Source organism: Pavona decussata, unplaced genomic scaffold (genome assembly GCF_977016875.1).
Source record: "Pavona decussata unplaced genomic scaffold, jaPavDecu1.1 SCAFFOLD_161, whole genome shotgun sequence".
NCBI classification, from domain to species: Eukaryota; Metazoa; Cnidaria; class Anthozoa; order Scleractinia; family Agariciidae; genus Pavona; species Pavona decussata.
This window is the reverse complement of record NW_028145572.1, coordinates 449,080-472,818: the sequence shown is the minus strand read 5'-3', so window position 1 is coordinate 472,818 and position 23,739 is coordinate 449,080. Positions and strand designations below refer to the sequence as shown.

The following is a 23,739-nucleotide window of genomic DNA, read 5'->3' as shown; positions in this document are numbered from 1 at the left end:
GGTGCTTGAAGAAGTCCGTTGAGCCGTGGACCTGATTTCAATGACTCGTGTACTACAGTACGTACCACCCTGGTTACTGCACCCAAACTCGCTTCATGCATTCCTTATGTATTTCTCTATAAAAAGAGAAGAAACTTGTAATCTCCCACGGAAATGGTTCTTTGAGTCATGCGAATTGGCTGCAATGGGTCGCAAGTCTAACAATTTTCCTCCTCTGTGTCAAACTCGATAACTCTAATCCATGAATTCATGGCACTTCTCTCACGGCCCCCACAAACGGAAATGCTTTTAAATTTCCTCATTTCTCCAAATGGGAAGAAAGGAAAAATTAAGAGATCGATTCTATAATTTTTTTTGTTTTCTCGTAAAGAAAAAGAAAGCTTTTATTTCGGCCTTCTTTGTCGCAGAGAACTTGACGATTTTCAATGACATTACTACAACCTGCTCACTAACATCCACAATTCTTCACCCTTTAAATCATTCGCCGCAAATTAAGGGTGCTCCTGTTCACAATCACGCATGGCTTTTTTCCAACTGTAAGAAAATGAACAATCCCAACGGACAGTGCCTTTCCACATGTTTCATTTGAATTGTCACGCAAACTATTTCATTTAAAACTTAAAAGTTAGAGACTCTTGTATTATTCGAGGTTTGATACTGGACTGGGAGAAGTGATGGAGACTGAACTCGTCCAAGTGTACCGTTTTTGAGGGGTAGATATCTCAGTGCAGCATAACAGATAAAACCGCCAAGCGGTGTGGGACGTCATCACTTCAAGGTTATCATAATCGCAGCAAGTACCTCGCTAATTAGGGTTAAGCCGTCTCCATCCCCCTGACCGTGTGAAAAACGCGGCAATAAAAGCCCCAAGATGATCTAACATGCTTTAAGTGTTGCCACTAGTTGACTTGGTACAAGGGCGTTTTTGTGCGCGGAGATAACACTACTTTGGCAATGGACATCAGTATGTACTCGGTCCAGCAGTACAGATGGCAACAGGGCATACACAAATTTCATGGTCAAAGGTAGGCTTTGAGGAGACAAAATTTTCATTAAATGTTTTTGCCATATGTTGTCTGTAGAAAGGCGTTTGCATGTCGACGCAAAATCGCTTTAGTGTGTACGGCACTCGATTGAAAGAAGCAAAATCTAAAAAATCATGGACACCTTTTCTTGATCAGGGCGAGTTTAATAGACACTTTCGAGGCAGTAAGCGTTAGATCCATTGGCTGGTTAGGAATTAGCTGTTTGTGTGTTTGTGTGTGAGGGGGAATGGTCGCCTTATTGGGAATCAGCGTATTTTCAGAAAGCAAAAGATCATGGGCCTACGTATGGTCATGGCCAGCAAAATATGAGTTACAGGAGATCGTAAAAGACTGGTCAACACAGTGTTTACACGTTGAACAAAACAGGAATCCAATTGCAAATAATTTGTGTCACTGAAATTTGAAACAGTTTTATTCAAATTTGGTCTATTTTTGCCCAATGAGTCCTCATTCGCCGGCGACTTTAATCTATCGCGATCGACGACTCAATGAATTCAAAGACAAATTTATTAACGACGTCGCACAAACGCGACTTCTTGCTTTCAGTACAGTAAACTTTCAAGGTTGGCGTCTGAAGTTTGGGATTCGTCATTTTGTTCTGAACTAACCCGACAAAAGTTATTTCATAGTGATTTCTATTTCGGCCATATTCTAACATAGTGTTCTTTCCAATCGTCCAATCGGATCTCTCTTGAAATAAGGTGGATTGGGAGAAAAACCAGGAAAAGAGATGAATAATTGAAATGTTCGGATATTCAAAAACTTAGCTCGATGAGGTGACGGAGAAAAGAAATTTATATCGCGACATTTGCCTGTTGGACGTACAAATTAGTGTAACGTTTGCACCCAAAAAACAACTATATATGCGGGCCAACAAGGGCAAAACTCTTGATTTCGCGTGATATCATACCAGGTCCCAGTTGTTCAAAGAGCGGATAACTTTATCCACTGGATAAGTCGCTATCCAGCGGAGCAAATGTACTCCAACCAACGCTTCTGGCAAGTTTTCCACGCAATCCCATACTTAAATTTGACATATGCTCCTACTCTATTCACAAATTTTAGGATTATCGGGAAAATACTGCTCACATTTTAACTGCCGGATAGCAACCTATCCAGTGGATAAAATTATCCGCTCTTTGAACAACTGGGGCCAGAGCTCTCCAAAAATCGTTTTCTCTTTTCCTCTCTCTCCTTGAAGGAAGATATCTGAATCGAATGCAGCCTTTAAGCCGCGAAACGGTACTTAGATACATACACAACTCCGTGACTAAAGCAAAACCACTTAGCTGTTAGGTCCCACAAAAACGCGAAGGAAGCATCATTGAGGAAGCATGTTTGCAAAAAAAAAAAAAAAAAAATTCCTTGCTTGTTAGATGTCTTGTTTACACAGGCTTTGACCTTTTGTTCTGCAAAAATGTTTTTCCTTCTATATATAGCACCAAGTCGATCTAGATTTTGAGTCATCTAACTGGAAGTGTTTCTCTCCATTGAGTCCTCAAGTAGTCGGTTTAGAAATCCTTGAGTGTGACAATTCAAACTATAGATAATCTTCATATGGCTGTATGCTGTTACCAGTACTTTTGATTTTTCTGAGAAAGAATCAGACTTTTTTAATTTCCTCTATGTTCACAATGATCGAGCTTCTATTTTTCGGCTCAATTTTCTCTTTGTCTGGAATATTAAACTCAGCAGGGAAACGCTTTTCACAGCTGCCCTTTTTTCACCGGTTATTTTTTTTTCAGACTTAATTCTCGTTGATTGAACTATTACCAAGTTAAATACTGTTTATCAACGGTGATTTTTTTCTAGTTAAATCGGTGTTTCTTTGGCGGTATCTTCCAAATTAAATTATACTCACAAGAAATTGATTTGGTGAAAGACAATGATCAGTCGGGTAGGTATTGCCGAACAATCACTACACTTTGCCGACAAAAGCTTATCATCTAGAAGCAAATGGTTTTTCGTTTAACTAGGTAGCCTAAAATCGAACTTCATTTATACAGTCAGCCAAAACAATTGGTATGATAGACAAAATAAAAGGCCACATGCAAGCGGTCACACTTTAGGATTTCATCCACAGACCAAAACGTTTGAACCGCATCTTGCATGTTCGGCATAATAAACAGCACCACAGGTAAGTACAGCTTAATAATTTCATCTGAATGGTCACACTTCAGGATTTCATCAACAGCCTCAAAGTTAGAGCCACATTGCACAGCATAATAAACAGCACCACAGGTAAGTGCAGCTCAATAGTTTCATCTGAGTGGTCACACTTCAGGATTTTATTGCACAGCATAATAAACAGCACCACAGGAAAGTACTGCTCAGTAGCTTTCATTCGAATAGTCAAACTTTAGGATTTCATCCACAAGTTAGAGCTACCTTGTAAACCATAATAGACCATAATAAACAGCACCACAGGAAAGTACTACTCAGTAGCTTTCATTCGAATGGTCAAACTTAAGAATTTCATCCACAAGTAAGAGCCACCTTGTACAGCATAATAAACAGCACCACAGGAAAGTACTGCTCAGTAGCTTTCATTGGAATAGTCAAACTTGAGAATTTCATCCACAAGTTAGAGCCACCTTATAAACCATAACAGACCATAATAAACAGCACCACAGGACAGTACTGCTCAGTAGCGTTCATTCGAATAGTCAAACTTTAGGATTTGACCTAGGGACTAAAAAGTGAGTAACCACCTCGTCTTCTCAAATTATCATCCACAAGTTAGAGCCACCTTGTAAACCATAATAAACAGCACAACAGGAAAGTACTGCCCAGTAGCTTTCATTTGAATGGTCACACTTTAGGATTTGACCTAGGGACTAAAAAGTGAGTAACCACCTCGTCTTCTCAAATTATTTGATAGGAGACAGAGCTAGCAGTCTTATAGAATCACCTTGTAAAGCAACATAACAAAAAGGTGCGGCCCAATATAGATTTCTTTGGAATGCCGGTTAAACTTTATGCTGTTTCATAAAAATCATTAATTTCAAGGTATTGAACTACTCTATAGCGCGAGGTCCGTATTGTGGCCAATTGTTTTGTTTGTTTGATTTTTCTTTGTTTTTTTTTTTGTTTTTTTTTTTTTCTCTTTTACAAGACCAATATATTTACTTGCGCACCGAACAGCCTCGCTCAAAAAGATTGTACTGTTATGGCTCTAACACAAATTCGCCAACAGCAAAGCGTGTTTCTTTTGGCACGGTACAGAGGAGAAACTTGTTTTTCATGCCAACGTTCTTTCAAAAATGTCGACAAGACACCCGCAAAAAGACTGCATCTCATCAAAATAAACAGTCACCTGTTCGCCATCAGTTATTGGAAAACAACGAATTTTGTGAAATAAGTGGTCCGTATCCTAGCGGTCGGTATAGCAAAATTCGGACTGCTCTGTAAACCAGTCTAAATGCTCTTTTTTTTATCATTGACCTGAAGGAAAGTATTGGTCATAAGTCCTTTTTAATGGCCTTTTAAGGATTCACTCCAGAAGCTCAAAAGAGAATACCAGATTACTCAAGTCAAGACTTGCCCTGGAAGTAGAAGAGTTCACCCTCGCTAAACGAGGAGACTTTTATATCGGTTAGTCCGGCTGGTGAATACCATACTGGCTAAATGAAAGAGGACATTGAATAATGAATCATTTGAAGGACAATGGGAGAACACCACGGTTCATCTCTTCCAGACGAGTAATAGCTAGCTTGCAACTATGCCTGATAGCTTAAAAATGTGTTTGTACATAGACGTTTACAAGGGTGACACATATCTCAGTTAACATGAAGTGACAAAGAATTAAAGCGGCCGATAATAATCCACGGAATCTTTCTTTTTTGTGCGTTTTCATAAAATTGGAGCGTTCGGCTGATAGTTTATTGGGTTGCGTGTTTTTTCTTTGAAGTTTGTAAAATCAAAAAGCTTGCCGATCTCCTGAGGAACAGCCCTATAACACATCCTGTTGTGGCAGATTTTCACGCGAACCTACACGAGTGAGATCGTGTCCAAGAGAAAGGGCGATCGATATTAAATGACTGAAGTTCAATAGCAAGCCGGAAAGGAGTGTGTGTACAAAAAAATCAAATTTCTTTTCACTTAATTCAGTACTGTTACCACCACTATTCACGATATTAATGACTAGTATACGCACTGCAACCAATCGATGACTCAGAAAGTTTCTAAAATGAATACGAGACAGATATGACTGACTCACTACGATTTCTGAACTTGACATATGCCGAAGGAAGGAAGGAGCAGTTATAATTACAGACTGTACAGTAAATACGGAACTAGAACTACAACAAGAACTGTCTGGGGAACTCGGGAAACACACGAAGGGCAAGAAGAAATTATTTCACTTTGAATTACTGGAACAGAATAAGGAAGCCGGATACTGCTTGTGGTTCAAGTTTTTTTTTTGCAATAGTTTGGTGTTCGTTAGATCGTGTTCAAGTTGGCTATACTGACTGATTATTATTTTGTAAGACGACACGGAGTAGCTATATGCCAAACCTACACGTTTATAAAATACCTGGCGTAGTATCCACGATAACGAAGCTCTTCACGTCAAGGCTAAAGGTTGCGTTAGTCAGCATTATCGATCCGTTGTGTTCTCCCTAGGCTGCTTTAAATGGACGATTTTTCGCAAATAAACGACCTTACATGAGCAGTTGTTACCGGCTTTCATCGCTGGTAGATTATGTGGGAAATGCTATCCCTTATGTGGAGTGGTTACATCAGTAATCCGCTTCACTGCAAGTATAAACTGAGATATCAGCAGATGATCCAGCTAAGTCGAGCCGACCTTGCACTCCATCATTTGTTAGCTAAACTACTTAAAATTATCTCAAACCAATGGTGGCATCATTGTGCAAATAATGTCTGCAGAGGCATTGACGAAGCTGTCTCCATCAAAGCGATATTTAACCAACAATCTTTAGAAAAAATTCCCCTTTCTGACTGAACCAAATATCAAAAAGAAGATTATGCCGTATTTCACTCTTACCTTTGATTGTTCTTGGTAGTGAAAGCAATAAATCTTTCACTGAAAGCTAAAACGATGGATATATGGTATGGTTTCCGTGTATTGGCCAATATTACCCGGCTGATATTCGGGAATATTGGCTAAATGTTCTGTAATGACATGGAAATTGCAAGCGTATGCAGTTTGTGAAATTTGGACAGGTGTGGTTTTGTTCCCAACCGCACAAATTCGCGTTTAATTTAGTTTGCTCACCCAGTGTTTAATTCTACTCAGTTCAGCTGAATGACTTCCATTTGAAATATCTGAAAGCCCATTCTCTTGGACCGGAAACTGCGTGTCCCTAATGATGAAGTTATCACGGAAGCCCTCTCTTTAAAGAAGTACAACTGGTCCCACGACACTTTGATGACAATTTCAAATCTCGTTTGACAGTTCCATTTAAGTATGATCACTTCAAAAATACGCTCTGAAATGATAAATCCGATAATCAATCAAAACACTTACGTCTGCGATGCTCAATAATGCCCTCGGGTATAATCGTCAAAATTTGCGGATGCTATTTCTTGGCTTTGAAAAAGAGAATTGAACTCCGTCGTGGATTTGGTTTCGATGCAACGCGATCGGGCAGTGTCGCAACTGCTTCAAACACGTAATAGAACACTTTAAATTGCCTTTTATCACCTTTGAATGCGGCAAATATATAAATTAAGAATTGTTTTCGTTAGATTAAATTAAACATTTTTTCATGCGTTAACCAAGTCATTTGATTAGAATAAGTGACAGCATATTCAATAGTAATAGCATTACTTTTAAAGTAATTCTTTCTTAAGAAAATCGGATTGGTCTAGTGAATGGCAAAAGTGAGTTATGCCGTCAAACAACTAAGGGATTTTGAGGTTCAGCACTGCGAGTTGATATAAATCGATAACACACGGCTTCGCTCACAGATCTGCAGCTGAATAGTTCGCTTATCAAACTGAATCTTCACAATAGCCCAGTTAAAATCATCAGTGATTATTTATCTCAGTTGTGACATGTTTCTGCAGGCTTCCGGCGCATAAATGGAATTGTGTTTTAATGCTTTTTTGAGCCTTTTGTGTTACTCTTTTCGCTTTCGACGCGATGTCGGCTGTAGTTGCCATTTGTCGCTTTAACATCCCGCCTTTGTGTTTCATTAGAACGAGTGCTTCTGAGCCGCGGCCTTGAAATAATGCGCCTTAAATTATCCTACTCGTCTTCGTAAATGGAGTAAGCGTTTCCTCAATTTGCGCATTTTCGATATATTGTAGGTATTAAAAATGCAATAAGCCCGGTGAACAAATATAGTTTTCTGTTTTTATTTACAAGAGAATATTTAAAAGCACATGCTTTACAAGCGAATAATATTGACGCGAAATTCAAAGAAATCTCAGCGTGGCGTAAAAGTTCGCTTGATCACAAGTTAATCACTTCTTCCGAACAAAAGCGTTTGAAAATCACCCTCGGAAATAACTTCTTTAATATCCCCTGATGCATGTGTAAGGAGCCTGCAGGAGATAAAAACAACTTTTTCTTCACGGAAACCTAAATAAAAAGGCCAAAAATCTAATAACTTTATCTGTACTAAGCAATTTAGGCATGCATCTTTTTCAATTTACCATTAAGTTAGTGGAGTTCCGGTCGCGGCGCAGTAAATTTAATGAACTGATAAGTGAGTCGAAATCTTCTTTTGTAACTGAGACAGTCGCCCAGAAAACTTCAATGACGAGGCAATCTCGTCAAAGCGAAGGTAATTCAATTAGAGAACAGGTCAGTGCAGCTTAAAGGGATGTGACGATATTTACTCTGGCTTATATGCACTGTGAATTAAGCTTCTTTATAATTAATATCAATTCCATTTTATTAATGTATTATTTAAAGCAGTGTGAATAGCCTAGAAGATGCAATTCACGCAGGAAAAAATCTCTCCTCCACGACAAACTATAGTCCTTCACGGAATTGAAAGATACGGTGGACATCATAAATTGACATTTAATCTATCATTCAAAAATGTATTTGAAACGATTCTTAACTGCTTTTAGTTATTACGTTTATATCATCGCACGCGCCAATGACTTCTTTTAATCCTCGCACATTTAGGAACATTACTTATTGTATGGTTTTAAGCTGTTAATTAAACTTGTCACACATCTCCCAACTGGTCAGTCTGTTTGCTAACCTGAAAACTGACCATCTATCCGTCATGAATATATTTGATAACTTTTGCTTGGTTATTTTGCCTTCAGAGAAGAACAAGGCAAGGTTTTGTGAAACCCCAACTGAGAAATCTCCGTCCCGTTTGCATCGGGAAAGTTCTAATGATCAAAAAATGATTTCAATTTAGAAGCAGCGAAAAACAAAACTATAAAAGATTAATCATTTGCGCTGATCTTTGTACTAAAAGTAATTATAACTGCTAATTGAAAGACCGAGCTCAGTTTATTGAATCCACGATAGTCTGCATTAACCACAGAACAGATTTTTTTTTTTTTTTTTTTGAAAAACTGAAAAACAGTAGGCAATGTTGGCAGAAGATAAGAATTAGACGAGATCAAGGTCAAACCCCGGTCCTTTAAGAATGATCCAAAAAAAACAGTGGTTCGTAGGGAGTTACTTCACATCGCAGCAAATGATTCATCATTATCACTTGACAGGGAGCTGATCTAGCGTTGTTCGGTTTAGCAGGTGAAATTCTCTGCTGCAATCTTTCGTCCGGTTCCCGACTTGGAGTAAATGTTCCGAGGAAAAACTTTCCGGCCTGTTTTTTGTCGTAGCATCAGCTGTTAGACTTCACAACGGCGCGTAGCCTCTCTTATCGTATGTTTATAACAAGCCACGTACATTTTCCATTTAGTAATCCTTTTGCGGTTAAAAGAGACGACTAAACATCTTAACACCGATTTCTCTGTCTGCGGATAGAATTATAATGCTTCTGACCTAAAATCAGCGCCAGTGACTTAAGGTGTTCATTCGCTTCGCTCGTCATCAACAACACAGCGATTAGGAAGGGAATTGACGTATTTCATAACGAAAATTCTTGCTAGATCGCTAACGTTAAGCCAGAAGTTAACTCAGTTTTTACCATAAAGGAATTTAAGATTCAGGAAGGTGACTCGATCTCCAGCACGCAATAGAATGTGAAGTTAAATAAAATGTGATTTTGCCACTAAAAAGGAGGAAATTTCATGATGTCTTAACGTGTAGGGTACAAACTACGAAGAAATTATCGATCCATAATTACCACTTGTAGCCTAACTATGGGCTATATTAAATTTTTTTACGAGCTTTTTCAAATTCTTCTTATCCCGGAAATGAAGCTTACCCACAAGGGATGGATTTCTGTTTCCTTTGTGCCGGAGAGAAATGAAACTTTTAACGAAAGTCATACGCTGCTTACACTCACAATTTGATTAGGCTTGTGCCTACTCACTATTCTTAAACCAAAATCTTTGGGGGTTTTCAGTTGAAACTGACTGTTCCAACTAGGAGAGTAATTCAGTAGAAACGTTTGAAAGTATAACATTTCAACTTTACCAATTTTTTTGCACGAATTAAAAAGAGTACGAAGAAAAGGAAAAAGCACAAGAAAGGGAATTCAACTCTGGAATTGATTTTTAAAAATGGATGTATATGCACCTCAACTCGCTTCCAATCTTACTGCACTAAGAAAAACAGAAAAAAGAGAAATGAGAACAAAACTATCTATTTTGGTAAAAACTCCAAAGAAAAGATAGAAAAAACATCAATTGTTTTCCAGCAACATTTGATCTGAAAACTAAAAACAGAAATGTCCATCGCGATGTCCAATGAAATCATAGGCTGAACCATCCAAGACAAAAGAGAAAAGGCGTCACCAGCCAAAAGGAGAGTTCTTATATTTCTTAAAACGAGTGTACGAACGCATTAATACATTAAATCCGTAGTTCAACGAAAAATGTGTTCCTGGCAAGAGAGAGAGAGGAGATCAGATTAAAGGTAACGAATTTTTGCTAGCGTTTTTCTGTGATTGTTGGAAGTACGTCACTGCATGATAGGAATTAAATAGAATGTAAAACTGATCTTTTGAACGGAGTAGAAATCGAAAAAATATTTCAATCAGATTACTTTAATACTAAACATGTTGATTGAGTTCGATGATGGCTTCCGAATATTATGTTATTCTTTATCAAACGAAAGACTAAAAAGTCCAACAATATATTTACGCCAATAAATATTAAAATTAGGAACTTGCCTTCTACTAAGCAATATTACGAATATTCGGTTCAACTCGCATCGAAACAAAAATAATTAACTAACATATTTTTTAAAATTATTTTCGGAGTTTGGAGGAAAGAGTTGCGGAAAATAAAATCGAGTTCTTAATTAGCAAAAGAACCGATTCAAACAAAAAAATAAATCCCATGATAGTTTGCTCTATTTGTCTCAAATATTAATATTGTTTGCCGGCTTTGATCTTGATTACAACACAGTTTATTATTTAATAAGCACGACAACTATAAAATTTGCTCACATTACGTACAACGTTCAAAGTACATATCTCTTTTTGCTGGGCGCTAAGTTCAGTTTTGTAACAAGAATGGAGTCTGATAAAGAAGCCAATCTGTGGGTGACGTTACTAGAATACCACCAGATTTAGAATTAGAAACAAATCCATTTAATTTAAAAACGTGTGCCCATGTCAATTATGTTATTGTTCACTTTGAGTAAATTTGCTGTTATCTTTCCTAAAAAAAGGCTAAGATGACTACAAGCAAAAGATTTGTGTAATCGAACAGAAAAGAAAGCGAAGTTCGATTTCTCTTTGCTCCTACTTTTAATGTCTTTGCTTTTGGCAGCAATTTCATGACTCTTGGAAGTTAAAACAACGTTTCACTTTTAATTCTAGTCCGGCCCCGTTTAGTTTTAATCGATTTTGTAATCGTTCAATTCACAATCTAAGGTGATAAACGGCAGGTTGCACCAAAAGTACGAAATGAAGGAAATCGATCAAGATTTCACTGATTTTGGTCCTATAATCTATCCATTTGTTGACATAGAAGCCAACACGTGCAATTAAAGATTCGCTACTTAGACCTCGCATGTAAACCTCTCTGGTACAAATTTGCAGATTTTTTATTATTTTTTGTGATTTATCTCTTCGAAAAGGCTTTTTTTCTCTTTGAGGGTCGAAAAAGGTATGCATTAATGCACGTCATGAATATTGAGGAAGACAAATGTTCTCTGTTTTAATTTACGAAAATTGAATTTAAGATAATTTTGGCCTGTGTAGGAAATATTGCCGGTTTTATATTCCTAGAACGATAAACATATTGAGCTTGGCTTTAATGGCATAAGCAAAAGGCTTTTAGCAGCTTAACGGACTTTACCATTATCTAATATGTCATGATTCGCTGCAATAAACAAAACAAGTTGAATACCACGCAAAAAGAGAAATCTTTGAGTTATCAATATAACTGATCTAAGACCAAAGAATCACCTTGACAATAGGCGCACACATATACTTATATCTCTACCTTATTACATCTATTTACCTCGCTCGTCAAAATTTAATTCATTTAACTGACAAAGAATTAATAAAGCAGTTGTGTGAATCTTAAATGAACGTTTTCAAGTGCTGCAAGTCAAACTTATGAAAATTTCCGTTTGGTCTGGATGAGGCTTTTGTTAAAATTCTAACTTCGAGTAGGGTAGTAATCATGATTTGTAATTGTTCATTACGGAATAAAATAAAATAAAAAATCTAAACACTAGGAGTTCATTTAAGAGGATATGTGATTACGACTTTAACATGACTGTGTTTTGAGAAGCTGTTATTGAACTACAATAAAACATTCAATATATGAAAGATAAACAATGCGCAATATCAATAGATTTGAGCTCCACATAGAACTCATAAAGGAAGCTTACGTGCACGATAAATGAAATTAAAGGTACCGGAATTCATAATAACGCCAAGTAAGATGTACTTCTATTGAATGATTGAATTTTCTTTCAGGGAACATTTGTCTAAATAAGGATGTGATAATGAAAAGCTTTTTGTGTGTTATTGACAATGTAATAAGCTTGGAGCGGGTCAAGCACTCTGTGATATGGATTATTAAGTATGTTATCGACTCGTCTATATTAACCACCACTCGCCGGCAGCCTTTTCACAAAGCATTAAACACAAAACTAGGAAACAGAACTTAGATCCGAGTGTGGCACAGGCCTTTTAATTGCAAAGTAACAATACGTGTAATAATGAATAATAAGGAAGCAACTTTGTGGGAGTCTCACGGTATAAAGACCTTACACGTCCAATCTTCTTAGACAACCTGGCAAAATTACGGACAACGTAACGCTGGACAAATCCGGTTCCAAAAAAATCATGGATTCACTAAGGTAACTCAGCATTTTCAAATTGTCTTTTTCGCAGTCAACCAAGAAAAAGTGATTTGGGTAATTATCTACTGATTTTTTACGTAATAATTTTAGGAGCTGTAAATAATTTTAACTGACGTTAAAACTCATCTATCTGTGTATAGAATTCTGTTAGTAGCTTAGAGCTAAGAGTAACTTCGTCACAAAATGCTCCTGTTGAAGTCTACTTATCTCACATTGAAGTTGTAAATTAAACTTTGTCTCACCGGGTGAAATTTTCGAATGATGTACGGCATTACAGAGTCACCTCAAACATGCATCGCTTGAATTTATCTTTCTTATTACATGACTATAAAATCCGTCCAACAAACAGTGTTTAACTCAGATAAAAGTAATGTTTGTTGTGTTTGTGGCCGACGTACGCTTAGAGATAAGCTTCGTATACATTGTTCGTTTTCTTTACATCATTTTCCTACACTGAACTCCTACGAAGCCGCTAAACCTGAAAAGAGAAAACGTTGTTTTGGTAGAAGTGTGCTTTAATTGTTTCAAGGTGTGGTTCCTTGAGTTTGCCCAATTTTCTTGCTTGCAAGTGACACTGAAAATCAAATTAGTTGACTTCTCTGAAGACAACAAATTTTTTTAATTCAACAATCGTCAGTTCGCAGATCTCGTTAAAACATCTCTGAACTTTGTTTCAACCCTTTCTCTTGGGATCTATATATTCCCTAGCTTTCGTTTACACTAAACAACCTACGCCATATTCTCTGAGATCTAAAATGACGCTGCAAAACTGGTCAGTTCTGATCAACAAATTTGTGAACATCCCAGTGCTTATACAACGCTTTGTTGTCCGTGGTCTTTCTTAAACAATAAGATTCTTTAAATAAGATTCACCGAATGATCTTAAAAAAGTATCCAAAGATAGTCTTAAGTTTGTTTGCTTCTTGATCGAGAGCAATCTTACGATTTAGTAATACCACTAAATATCGCTCATGAGATCGACTTTTCAGCCATTCAAATCAGTCATGTTGTACCTTCTGTAATTTTAGTTGAAAGTGATCTACAATTTGCAAAAATTTAATGGTGTTTGACCTCGGCGGTGTAAGAAACGGCTCATTTGAAGATACAATCATTGCAGAGAAAGCAAGAAATATTTGAAGTTCCCGTTCTTTCTTACACAATCTTGTCAGCAATGCCAGCCTAGAGAATTGACTGTTACTAATCAAAATTGGCACAGATTTTATTTTTTGTAGTTATCTATCTGCCCACTGAAGGTACCAGGTATTTTTTCTTTTTGCTGGGGATTAAGTAAGTTTGATTGTTAATTGTCGGCAGGCCACAGCTTAGTATTGACCATAAATTTAACCTTCTTCGAAACAATTTTGCGACTCCTGATTCAGTACTTAGGCCGGCTTTGGTGCAAAAATGTACAGTTCGTTTTCGCCTCCGAGGCAACATTAAATCTATATTTTACGTGCTCACGATAATAATGCTATACTAAGATAAAATTAAACCAGCTTTACATTCGGTACGTGACCAGTCTGAGTTCATCAACGTTAAATTGCCAAAACGTTTTCCCATTAATGGCAGCTCTCATCGTTTCAAGTTGAGTCTAATCTGTAGATGACTTCCTCCGTGATATACGATCCGGCGGAGAATGGCCACACTTTCATCAGAATCGAATGTTTCCCTGAGTTTACAAAACTGCCCGGTTTTTTTTTTGTTTGTTTGTTTGTTTGTTTCTTTTTAGCATGATAAATTCATGTACCAAAACCTCCAGCCCTTGAGAAAGATGCCGAATCTGTAGATGGAGATTATCCCCATGGACGTCATGTGAACCGACGCGAAGAGCGCGCGGCCATGAAAGCTGCTGCGACATTTTCCCAAAAATGTTTGTTTTCAGGATTTTATATTTGTGTAACATTTCCTGTTTTTAAAATTTTTAATTCAACATGACGAGTGCCAGAAGTCTAGCACTCAGTAAATTATGCAGACATTGGCAGAGGATTGTCTGTTATGATCGTACAAGCGTACATGTCCAGTTCTATCTGGTGTAGCACTTTCAAAAGAGGTGTTATATGAAAAAATTAATCATTTGTTATTTCAGTTAATCTTGAATACCTCGAACCCACAGAAGATCTTTCCGAGAAATAGTTGAGTCTTCTGCGAAGTACGTTACGCTGGGCCATTTGAATGAAGACTTCTAAGAAGTGCTTGTTTCTCAAAAATAAATTAAATGTTACTCTTCTCTTTTTTTAGTATTGAATTTATATGGCTCCGTATGAGGAGCGAATTAAATCTTTGAATTTCTTATGAATCAGCAGTTGATTTAGCTTACAAAGGGCCAGCCCTTAGAATTCTGACCATATGAATATCCATATGTTTGAAACAAAGCAAACATGTGTGCATGAACAATAAAACATTTTTCAGAAAACAGCTTAATTAAAGCTACACTAGTATGTACTTTACAACCGATATCCTCTCTCTAAAGAAACCTTTTTTTTGTTAAGTGTATTTGTTTACATTGAAAAGGAAGGATAATTACTGTTTTGAGACTTTTCCATTGATGTATTTTGCTTTAGCTGTCCAATCAATAACTCCAGATTCCAAACTTGTTGTTGAAGGAACACCCAAATCGTTGCTATCTCGCTTCACCTCCCCTTTTTTGTTTTAACAACAGTGATCGCATTATAACCTGCAGCTACTGTGTGATGAATTAACCAACAATCCCTCTTTCTTTTCTTATTTCACACGAATTTGTTTACTTTAATCAACTTCCAGCTGACAATGTTTGGCTTCGTTTCTGGTTCGTAATTTTGACAATGAATTGTGCCTGAATTTTTTTTGTTCTTTCAACGACTTAAACAAACAATGTATTGGTTATTTGCATGTTTCATGTTTTCATTTTTCCTTCATTTGTTTGAAAGTTAATGAGAGTCAAGACCAATTTATAATCTTTCGATTTCAGTTTACTTTTGAAAATTCTGTGATCCATCTTGAATCAGGAAACGATGTTCAGTTCCCTCGAGGCCAGCATGAGCAAAGTGTTCTTTGCTGTGAAGCTTTCTATGTTAATTATTTAATTTCCTGTGCTTGTCTTGGAATAATAACTCCGTCGCAAGTGCCTCCTTTGTAAAGGACAATGCGAACTACTGAACCGATTTCAAGTCACATGGATTATTAACAAAATTAGAAACCTTAACAAAGCCGGCCAATTCTCAAATCGTCCTGCATCTATAAATGGTTTACCTTATTGCCAACAATTATTTACAATACGGTCAATTTACTCCGCCATACTATCAAAGCGGAAGCCGTTAAACGACATCTACGTGTCAGCTACTCGACCAGATTTCCGAAGCGGCTTAAAGTTGCCCTCTAGAAAACCACAATGGCGGTATTTATACAAGACATTCATAATATTTGAATTGTATAATGCGCCATTGTTTAAAAACCATTGAACTCTTGTGCGGTTTAAATCACAGGCACCGACACAGCCAAGCTCATTAACGTCAAACATCGAAAACTGACACGATTGTTGTAGGGAGTGTGGCGTAAGTGAAGGAAATTTTCGAGATATTATCTGCACTGGGGTTCGCAGATTGTTCTTAATTGCCCGGGTTATTAGCATTGTTGGTAACTTGGTAAAACGTTTACCGCCTTATCACGAACCAAGGCGTTGGGCAAATGGAAAACCCGTGACAATTGTTTCAGGGAAAATATCACCGATAAGGTTCTGATACGTAGTAATTATGTTAAAAGCGCCGGTAAGTAAACAGCGGCTTGGCGCATTCTCTTGAAACAATATGAAGAAATGATCTGGACAGTTGGACGAGGAAGAAACTCATTCTTTTCTCTGTGAACGTTTATTTTGGTGTTTTTCTTTAGACAGTTCTTCACAGAACTTATTAGATTTAACCGAGTCGACAAAACATACTTGTTAACAAAACAAACCCTGCCAGAAGATACTTTACATAAGGCGACATGTTGATTGAATAACAATTATAGAGTTAGTGTGTTTTTCTCAATCAAACTTCTTTGAAAACACCAAGCCCACCGTGCAGTTTATCTTTTGCAATCAGCAGGCTATTTATAACGCGACACGGCTGAAAAGTATTTAACCCCTACCTGGCTATTTTGTATGTAATGATAAACAAGAGAAAATATTTTGGCGTTCGTCCGCACAATGGTTTACCTTTAGGGAAAACTCGGCGTTTTTGAAAAAGTCTTGGTTTTACGAGCCAACGGCAGAAAAATCACAAATTTGGGGCTGATGATTATCTTGGATATTACACATGATCAGGATTTAGTGTTGGGCATTTTATTGGCACGGAAATCTACAAGATTTCTTTGGTGACTCATTTTGTCGGCAAGATCACAGTAGTCTCGCTTCGTGCGTCAGTCAAATGAACTCGAACCAATGAGTGTTAGGCTTTCTCAAAATGTGTGCTTTTGTTCGTCCGACCCCTCCTTACGCCAAGCTTTAGGATGCTTTTCTACTCGTGATTTTTTTTCTCTCGTATCCGATCATAACCAAAAACTGCTTGCACAGAAAAAGGTCTTATCTTTCACCAGAACAATTACTCCAGTGGGTTTTTTTCCTAAGTGAGCATTAGGTGCTAATCGCTATCACAACTCATCGCCACTTGAGGTTGTCAAATCATTCAATTAATTTGGATGACAATTATGCGTGCATACAGCAATCAAAACAAGCTCGTCGACCGACAGTGACTTCTATTGTACCGCCTCACATTACTCTAGTATAGACACCGGCTTAATCCACCCCCAATAGGGAAACCCGAGGTTTCGTAACTCCGTGTGCATTTACGGCGAAACGGCGTCCCGCAACTCGCTGTTCATTGTAGAGACGCTGAGCGCTAGCTAGCAACATGCAAGGCAGTGACCGGTTTTCTATCAACTCTCTCATTGATAACAGGAGTCGAGGCAGCCTCAGCAGCGATACGGAGGACACCCAAGAACTTTCTGCCGCTGAGGATGAGTCCGTGCAAGAAGCAAGACACATAGTGACGTCTTTTACTGTCAAAGACATTTTGGACCCACATAAGTTTAACGCTCCCAAGCGACGATCGAGTGAAAGCGACTCAGACAGTGAAAGTTTTAGTAAAGAGGATGCAAGAAGCGCTTCTTCGTGGCATCCGTGGATGGCGGCAACGCGGCTGACTCGGGTACAAAAGGCAAATGGTAAGAATCTCGCCGATCCGGTCTTGTGACAGCCTTTTGCTCAATACTTGTCTTTCATTTACCTTTAAATTCGCGTTGTTAGGTTATGGAAGCAGCATTTTCCTATTTTTGAAGGGAGAATTTCATTTAATAGTCTCTACAATGGAACATAACCAAAAGCGATTAAAGACATTAAAGGAAGCATAAAGGTGTCTGTTTGGCGAATTTATTCTCAGTCCTGGTCAAATCGCATTAGTAGCAGGTTAAGCTTAAATGTTTTTAAAAAACTTGCAATTAATTCACCATAAAATGTGTTTAAGTTGAATTACAGTATTCTAGTTTAACACACACTGCTACCATTTAACCAACTAATTTACTGTTGATAATGTCTTTTCTCACAAGACAGCGCAGCGGTATCTCTTCAATCACGATCATTTAACCCGCTCATTAAAATGTCTGTGTTAATCTAAAATACAGAAGTTCGAATTTTTCGACGCTTATTAAACGTGAAATTTTCAATTCTTTTCACACAGAAACTGAGAAATGTATGGAAAAAGAGAAGGTTACTCAAGAATCGCCTAATGTCCATGAGAGTGAAGACACCAAATCAACAACAACCTCGAAATCAAAGAGAAAGCGAAGCGGCTCCGAACGCTCAAAGGAAGGAAAACCGAGGCGAGCACGAACTGCTTTCACGTATGAGCAACTCGTTGCTTTAGAAAACAAGTTTAAGAGCACAAGATACCTATCTGTTTGTGAAAGACTTAACTTGGCTCTTTCTCTGAGTCTAACAGAAACGCAAGTGAAAATTTGGTTTCAAAACCGTCGCACAAAATGGAAGAAACAAAATCCCGGTGTTGATGTGACCGCACCACCGCGACCCACTACCTTACCACACGCGCCTTCTCTGGCAGGTTACGGAGCTGGGATTTTATGCACATCGCAATGCCCCACACAGATACATCATCATTTCTCACATTATCCGAGTCCCACAACAGCTCATACGTTACCATGTATAATTAGACCACATCCAACATATGGGCATTTGTAGGTGAATGGACTGATGCGGCCGAGGGACAACAAAGTTGTCCTTTTGTGAGCCCAGAGAAGCGAAGCCCAGTAGGAACTTTGTACCGGCAGAAATTAGATGTATTTATATATGAAGTCATGCACTGTTGTAGCGAAATTATAGTTTCCCCACAACTGTGGTTAATGTGGCATGCTTCCGTCTTTGGCCTCCACTTATTATACACGCTGATTAGATAGAGTGAAAGAAAACGATTTTTGCTATTGGGTAGATAATTTTAATAACTCAACCAAACAAAGAGGTCCTAATGCAGTTTGTCAAAAGCACAGGATCTTTAGAGATTCCTCCGTAATTTACAACCATTTCTTTAATAACATATCGCGTCTGCTGTGGAACTTGGGTCAATATTTTAGTCTTGGGAGTAAAGGCGATTTTTGCGCCCTTTGATTTCCAAACACTGGATAGCTCTTTCTTCAAAGGACGGCTCGTGCTATTTGTTTCGTATCGGAAACGCTGAAATGACGGAGAAATTAGAATATTGGTATACTTCTTGAACTTCTGAACTGTATATACTGTGTATAATTAAATGTACAATAGATAGCCTCGTGAAGTTTTATTTATAATAAGAATGAAAACTGAAATTAAAAGGCAACGGTATATGTGATAACAGATTTATTTTCTTGCCAAGATAGACAAAGCAAAATAGATCTATTTTTTGTCCTATTAAATATCTTTCCAAGAAAGTTAATCGAAATTGAAAAGGTTTCGGTCAACGTCTGATTAGAATTTTGCGTTGGTACATCGTAACATCATTATATATACTATACAACGGCAGCATTTCTGGGGAGAAGCATTGCAACAACACATTACATTGGTATCGTGCAAACGCAGTTAAAATGGTATTCTTAGGGTTCCAGAATTATCTTTGAGCGAAACAGTGTTTTGTCGTCCTGCCGAAAATTTGTTTTGCTAATTGGTAAGAAATTTTTCTTTGAATACGGAAAAGTTCCGCCTTCTTTGTCGATCCATTACGGCCCAATTTAACCAAACTAGGGAAATCATTTGCCGCAATTTTCTTGTTTTCTTCCCACAATAAGATATTTAAATCTCAACAAATATTGAATTTTACCACTTCTGATGTCGGCTTTGTTTGATCCAGTTTTCGAGCGGAAAGGCGCGCATTATACAGCATGGTCTTCGTATGGACACCTGGTTGCTAGTTACACAAAATATCCTTCGTTTCAAAGCAAGACCTTGACTTTTAAGCGTTGCCTAATTTCGATGTTTTCAAAACATGTTCTGTGAAGGCGTTTTATAGGAATATTTGTTTACGACTGTTAAACCCATTCAGTAAGGTTCGTTTCAATCTATTTATCCACGTTAATCTGACAAGACTCCCACTCCTCATAAAAATTCTAGATAACCTAATCTCCTCAAGTTTATTAAACTTATTGTTGAATGGGTATCGATTTAAGTGGCCATGTCTTCGATTATTGTCATTAATTATTCTGTTTAAATTTCCGTAACCCTAAAGCTACAACTCACGACTTCAATTTAGAACGGAGAAGGTTCGGGATTTACATGATGGTATAGAAATAATGTTTGAAACTCCGCGCTGTTGACCATTGCCTGAAGTAAAATATCCGCGTTGAAACAAACGAGACGCGCTCTAGGGTATGTGTTTGTTATGTAATGTTAAGCGTCGTCAATCTTATTATCATGAAATTTCTCGATTTGGTTTTTTGTGGCCTCGAAAGATGACTGAGCTCAAGCCAAGAACACATGGAATCAGTGCGTCTGTCTGCACGATTCTTTGTTCCATAGCACGGAATGTGGGTTCATTGTAGTTTATGACTGAATAGGTGAACCTCGAAAATTATATGTCAAATGACACTTTAGTTAGTAATCCGTGAATATTAGGTGCTTTAAAGAATAATATTATAACATTTTGGATCATTTATATTTTATAGTTTATAAAGGAAGAGTTTTGGTTTTACCGTTAGAAACTGAACGATAACCCGACTTTAATAGCACCAAGTTTTACGAAACAAGTTAAGATTCATAAGTCTCACTTCATAAACATCCGGCCTAACGCCTTGAAGCTAACTGGCTTGTAAATTATCGTTCCTGTCTTAAACCTTTGTGGCTATATCCCCATCACCCCCCCTTTTTTTTCATTTAATAACGTGGTTGTTGCCTAAACAAGGAAAGCCGATTTCTAAAGACAAGTTGGATTGAAACAAATACCGGCAAGATGTTATCTGAAGCCCGAAGCACACTGAGAAACCCTATTTGCGGTCCACGCTTTCGGTAAACTTGTGGCGCCAAAGGAGGAGATTTTGGACATTTTCACGATGATTTGTTAATTAGAAAATAAAAGTTGCCTTCATTTCGCTTCTGTTGGCATTTAGCAAGCGTTTCTAACTGCGATGATAAACTATTGTTACGCCGCGTTAACATTTGCTTAACTTTGTTGAGGGTTGGAAACGTGACCAAAAGATTTCAGTGGACATACAGGAAGAAGTTAGCCCGGGGTGAACTTGTCTCGTCACGGAAGAAACTAAACGAAAATTGTTATGTCGAGTTTCGAGTAAGATCGGATAATTAATTTATTAAGATGCTATCTGATCTGCATTATTCTCAAGTGACTGTCGAGTGAGTTCAGTTCTCTTAGGCACCTGTAGTGTCTACCTGAAATGGCTTTAACTTATGGATGAGGCCTTCTGTTAGGCATTGACTCCGTTCGACTCTCAAAGGTAACGGATCAAAACAGTGTTTACAATGACTGTACAGAAAAAATGGTTTGCCTTCGAGACATGCAAAAGCGAAACATACCGGTAGGTTGGGAACATCTTGTATCTAATTATGTATAGTGTATAATGCTATTGCTGTATGGAATACAAAAATCTTATAACTCATCGATCACTTAGAAACCTTAGAATGAATCGTCTTGACGTCTTCGTTTCGTCCCTACAGTTTGCAAATTCTATCGGATAGAAGCCGAGGGTTAGACATTTAGAGTACATGGGCTGATTTCTTAATGGTGAAATGCGTTGCTTTCCATTCACATTCAAACACGAGAAAACCCTAGTGCACTAGGAAGTAGGAAACTCATAATATTGTCATTCTGAGACAATCATATCTATTCACAGGAAATCTTAAAGCGTGAAGGAGTGATTTGCGAAGAAAAGTGAAATGATCATTTGTTGATTTGTTAACTAGCGATGGCCCATATCAACAACAGTGCTGTTCACGGCAAAAATAAGGCTCATTCCAAAACTTCATGCATAAGCTCCTCCATCTTCACTGCTGACAATATCAAACATGTTGTGTTTTACTTCTAAGAAGAATGAAAATCGAAATTGAAGAAGATTCCGCCATTTGAGTTCTGAAAATGTTGAAAACTTGAGGGCTACGAACAAATAATAGCATACTTAGTAGCAACGCATTTTCAAGGGTTTTCGCACTCAGGAATTTCAGTCATGTGGCACATACTTGTCTAAAGGCTTGAACTAAACAATTTGTAAAGAATAATAAACAGTACGGAGGAAAGTTCTACTCAGAACTAAACAATTTGTACAGAATAATGAGAGTATTGAGGAAAGTTCTGCTTAGCGTCTATGCTATCAGTATCTTCACACTAGGCACTAGTTTTCTTACGTTTTGGGAGTGGGCGTAAAATGTCCAAAATATAATGTGACGTGAGTGTAGCATTAGACTTGACATAAATTATTGCTCTCCAACGAGATATAACTAGCTTAGTGCCCCATAGTATCGTATAAACTGTTTTTCGATATTAGTTAGTAAACTCAGTTATACTGGCTTTAGAGCCTCTGTTAGGGAGTTTACGAAATCCTGGTATAAATGTAAAAAGAATAAACACATTCCACTACATATACAATGAGATATGAAGAAGATGTACTTCCCCCTTGTTAATCCCACTTAGAAAAACTACGATTCCTTGCTGTATAGCTGGGAAGAAGCTGTTTACTTTATTTACACTTTCAGAAAACTCGCACGGGTGGCAGGGCTTACCATACAACACACTACATTGAAACAGTAATAACAGAAAAATCCTGCTTAAGGTAGTTGGGGGCTGATGTGGAAAGTCCAAACTGAGCCAAGCAGTAAATGTACACATCACATTTCTTTGCTACTTTGATAAGAATTAATGAAAGCACGGAGCCGACAGGTAGTTATTCTACCCCCCAGTTAGTTTCAGTGTGCCTGTATGATAAAACAAAGAGTTCAAGGAAAGGAACCACACAACCACCAAGAAAAGCTGGCTTATAAATTAAATTAAATTGTATCCATCTTCAGTACTATACATGTAAGCGGAGCATTTGGGAACGTTAACATCTTTTCGACTGATTGTGAAGAGCTGTGCTGCATTGTGATGCACAAATTTACTGAAAGAGGCGGCTCACCACCCGCATAACCGACGCCACAATTTCTACAGCGTCTCAGCTACCGCTTGCATACCCGGGTGATGGGAAGATGACCAAGTCCTTTGTCTTAAATGACAACTATGATTTATCATTCGATATGAAGTTAGCTGTAAACAAAATTCTTAGCTTAATTGAAAGAAGAGTTATTTTTCTCTGAGCGACCTTCTTGTCTCTAAACACAACCGGGGCATGTCGCGTGTTCAATCATGGCACCTGGCATCTTAGTTCTACGGGCTATAGGCGACAAATTACACGTGCATGCTGTAACGTAACTGTAATGATAAAAAGATACAATATAAATGATTGCTACTTTCACACTTTCTGATTCCCGAAAGCGGTTATGATCAAAACAAAAAAAAAGGAATACCAAATTTCGTTCTGAAACTTTGAGAGAGCCGTCGATATCAAATGACAGTACTGCTCAGTAGCTTTCATGGTTTTAAATTAAAGGCAATGGTTCCATGTTGGATATTCATCCAGTCAAATCAAACTGCTCAATAACTAAGCACAGCTCACACTGCTAAATAAGTAAAACCAATGTTATAAATTGATTTGTAAATTCAAACCTTCATGGGTATTCGGAACTGAAAAAGTTTCGTTTTCCAGAAGGAAATAGTTCTTTGTTTAACTCAGCCTGAGCACCGCAGTCTGTATCGTCACAGAGTTAAC

At 37.7% G+C, this 23,739-nt stretch overlaps 1 protein-coding gene across 2 annotated transcripts; it reads left to right on the top strand.

Annotated features, from left to right (window-relative positions):
* The first annotated feature begins 512 nt into the window (after positions 1 to 512).
* LOC146464565 (uncharacterized) lies at positions 513 to 19,289 on the top strand. 2 transcript variants are annotated; one of them, XM_085129569.1, is made up of 3 exons: positions 513 to 1,025; positions 17,351 to 17,616; positions 18,129 to 19,289. In XM_085129569.1, exons 1-3 carry the CDS (start codon positions 955 to 957, stop codon positions 18,644 to 18,646), a joined length of 855 nt encoding a protein of 284 aa, XP_084985695.1. In that variant the 5' UTR covers positions 513 to 954; the 3' UTR covers positions 18,647 to 19,289. The 2 variants fall into 2 exon arrangements, with proteins under 2 accessions (XP_084985695.1, XP_084985696.1); XM_085129570.1 differs by lacking the exon at positions 513 to 1,025 and adding an exon at positions 12,203 to 12,435.
* Positions 19,290 to 23,739: the final 4,450 nt, after the last annotated feature.